Here is a 3,144-nt window from a genome sequence, read left to right on the forward strand (position 1 = left end):
ACAGTACTTTTCACTCACATAAAAGATTTCTTTAAAAGCAACACTACAAATGCTTTCCCTGGTGTCTTACTACACTTCATTATAGCCAGACCTATCTCACCATCTTTCAACATACTGTTCTCTCATGGTGTACCTTATCATTTTTCTTTCCCCCTTGAAATGTTCTACCACTGTTTTCTCTCCTTACTAAAACCCAACCTCTCCTGTAAAACCTCTCCTGACTAGGTGGTAATACATTTTCATCTAGGTCACTTATCATCCACATCAGTGTTTTCCAAACAGGGCTTTTAAGATTATAATTACCAAAAACTAGAGGAGTCATACTTTGAAAAAACAAAAGCCCAGAAACAATCCACCATAAAGGTTTACCAAAATGGGACTAAATCATTGTGGTATATAATGTGAAGATATAAAATAATATCCAAGTTATATTAAGTGAAAAAGCAAGGCACAGAACTGTTTATAAAATCCAATTTTTGTTGAAGGAGATACAGTTTTTAATAGAAACTTGTACATGCATAGTATATGTGAAATAAGAAGAATCCTTTAAGAGTGGTTGCCCCTGTGAAGGAACAACAAAAAAATCAGAGGAGAAATTTTTTCATCTGATTACCCTTTTGTAATTTTCAAATTTGCATTGTATGTATAGATTATTTTTTTTTTTTATTGAACACACACACACAGATGCGTAAGACTCACCTCAGCTCCACAGATCACAGATCTTTGGGGACAGGGACCAGACTTTGGAAATTGTTAAATTACCAAGATGATTCTGATGATCAGCCAGGCAAAGCATTCATATGGTACTTAATGCCTCATATTAAAGTGTACATGTGAAACTATTAATTTTATATCCTAACTAGAAAATCATATGCAGGGAGTGGGTAAAGAACATATTACACTTTTTTATTTCTTCTACAATTCTCAGCTCAGAAAAAGTACCCAATAAATATTTTTGATGAGACTAGTACAGAAATATAATTCCACTTTTGTTACATTTAATTCCAGTGTGAAAGGGTTTTCAAATATATATTTAACATTTAGTATTATGGGGCAACTGAAAATATCACTTTCAATACATGAAATCACCACGTCAAAAAGTGCCAACAATAATTTTTACTTTTTAAATGCCACAGGTATGTCTAGACTGCAAAGGGCAAGTGGTCAAGTCCAAATCTGAGACTGTAAGACTTAGGGATAAGTCTACATGAATGAGTAAAAGTAGCATTTAGAGGAAAATAAAGTGTGTGGATAACAAATTTTAAAGAAGCCCCATTTTATTATGGAGAGCACACAAATCCCTTTCCTCACAATGAAAAGTGCCATTTTTATTCTCATAGATATGCCTCTTCCACTGTCCCCAGCATTCTCCTCTATCGGAACTTTCCACGTCGGTTAAAGTATTTGTAGAGATAATTGATGCGTTTGTTCAGGTTGTGCAGGTCATCAGAGAACATCCGATTTCCAACCATTTTCTTCTTTCGGATACAACGCTGCAATTCATTCCCCTTCCAGCCTCGAAGCCACCTAGGCCCTCTGATTAGTTCTTTGGGATGCATTTCAAAATTTCCTGTGTAATGTGAGAGAACGTGTTAGTTCCAACACAACACAGTCTTCACCAGCTAAGCCATAAGCATACAGTTGCATGTTTCTGAGGAGCACCTACAGACAAGACACATCACACTACTGTATTAAGAGCACAGACTCTGGAGCCAGACTGCTTGGGGTTTAAATTCTGGCACTGCCGTTTACCAGCTTCGGAAAAATTACTTAACCTCTTCGTGCCTCAGTTTCCTCGCTTGTAAAGGGAAAAGGTTATAAGACGGGTTAAATTAGTTAATACATGGGGGGCACTCAGAACAGTGCTCAACATAGCATAAATATCCACTTAAGTGTTTGCTCTTCTGTTGAGCAGGGTACCAGATGAGAAAAAGCAGTCGTTGCGGCGTAACTGGCATTCTTACATATTGTACAATGGAGTCGAGTCTTACCCAGGATCCCGATGTTATCATACACCCCGAACATAGCCCTCTTCTCGTTCCAACGATCAACCACTTTGCGGGGTGGGACCGTGACCCTCACAAAATACATTCCAGGAACACCTAGGGATGAGGAAGAAAATGACTGAATCCGGGTAGCTTACTGAGAAGCGGTTCCCAGAGCGTCTCTCTACCTTCGCCACTTACCCAGAGAGAAGCTTCTGCAGGCCAGGGGCACCCAGCTCCATAGGCGCCTTCCTGCACACAGAGCGAGGCTCCCTGCCATTGTTCTCGTCTCTTTTCTACAATAGAACACCGCCCTAGCACAGAGTGCTAACCAGACGTAACCGTCAAGGAGACAACCAGAACGGCCCGCGCTGGCTTCACACGGGTACTAGCTGTACAGAGCCATTTTGGGCCTTACCCAGGTAGCTCTGCGCTCAGAGACCTCCTAGGCTCCTCCTTCCCCAGCCACAAGCTCCGCCTTCCGGACCTGGCGCACTAAGGCCACCCGGTGTCACTCACACCCCGCTCCCTCCTGGGCGCTTCCGCTGTGCGGACGGGAAGCCTTGGAGCGCCAGAACAACTGAGGTACTCGCTTCGTCGTCTAGGGCGTCCCAAAACTGAGTTTCAAAAAAACGCACTCTTTCATTTCATTAATTGTCCCTCAGCTGTGAGGGAGATGAAGGTCCAGACCCCATAACCCAGAGCTGTCTTTCTATTCCTCACCCTAACTTTACGCTGCCGCCTGTTTTGTTTGATTTTTCTTTTCAAAATTACCCCTATTGTACGGGGGAGGAAATCGGGATCAGAGAGTGAAGTGACCTGCTGGACGTCACTTAGCTAAGAAATGGCGGAACTTCGACTGGAGTCCAAATCTTCTAAATCTCGGCCCGGAATTGCCTCCTGTCCTGGGGTTGATTGAGTGGGTCACCAGCCCAAGGACTCTACCACTGCCCAGGTAGAAACGTGGTATCTCTGGAGGACATTGCCTGGGACTTCTCCCCACCGACTAGAGGAAAAGGACCCCACAGGGAACGCGTCTGACGCAGGACTGGGGGGCTGGGGGCGGGATCCTAAATCTAGGTTCCACCCCTCTCTAGGCGGTGCGGCCGGGCTTTCCGGATCATCCGCTGTGATTGGCCCGTTTCTTCATCGGAAGTCG

The 3,144-nt window shown here is 43.6% G+C and overlaps 1 protein-coding gene across 1 annotated transcript; it reads right to left on the bottom strand.

Moving 5' to 3' along the window:
• Window positions 1-457: 457 nt before the first annotated feature.
• On the bottom strand, window positions 458-2,405 carry MRPL51 (mitochondrial ribosomal protein L51). The gene is made up of 3 exons (XM_045826600.1): window positions 2,187-2,405; window positions 1,992-2,102; window positions 458-1,570 (listed from the first exon to the last, which is right to left on the bottom strand). Exons 1-3 carry the CDS (start codon window positions 2,263-2,265, stop codon window positions 1,374-1,376), a joined length of 387 nt encoding a protein of 128 aa, XP_045682556.1. The 5' UTR covers window positions 2,266-2,405; the 3' UTR covers window positions 458-1,373.
• Window positions 2,406-3,144: the final 739 nt, after the last annotated feature.

The sequence above is a fragment of the Phyllostomus hastatus genome, unplaced genomic scaffold (assembly GCF_019186645.2).
Source record: "Phyllostomus hastatus isolate PE091 unplaced genomic scaffold, TTU_PhHast_1.1 phas_scaffold_755, whole genome shotgun sequence".
NCBI classification, from domain to species: Eukaryota; Metazoa; Chordata; class Mammalia; order Chiroptera; family Phyllostomidae; genus Phyllostomus; species Phyllostomus hastatus.

Coding starts and splice junctions, on each gene's coding strand:
- MRPL51 (XM_045826600.1), bottom strand. CDS start 2,265: ATGGCAGGGAGCCTCGCTCTGTGTGCAGGAAGGCGCCTATGGAGCTGG. Junction 2,103..2,186: donor CTGCAGAAGCTTCTCTCTGG/GTAAGTGGCGAA, acceptor CCTCATCCCTAG/GTGTTCCTGGAATGTATTTT. Junction 1,571..1,991: donor TGATAACATCGGGATCCTGG/GTAAGACTCGAC, acceptor CACATTACACAG/GAAATTTTGAAATGCATCCC.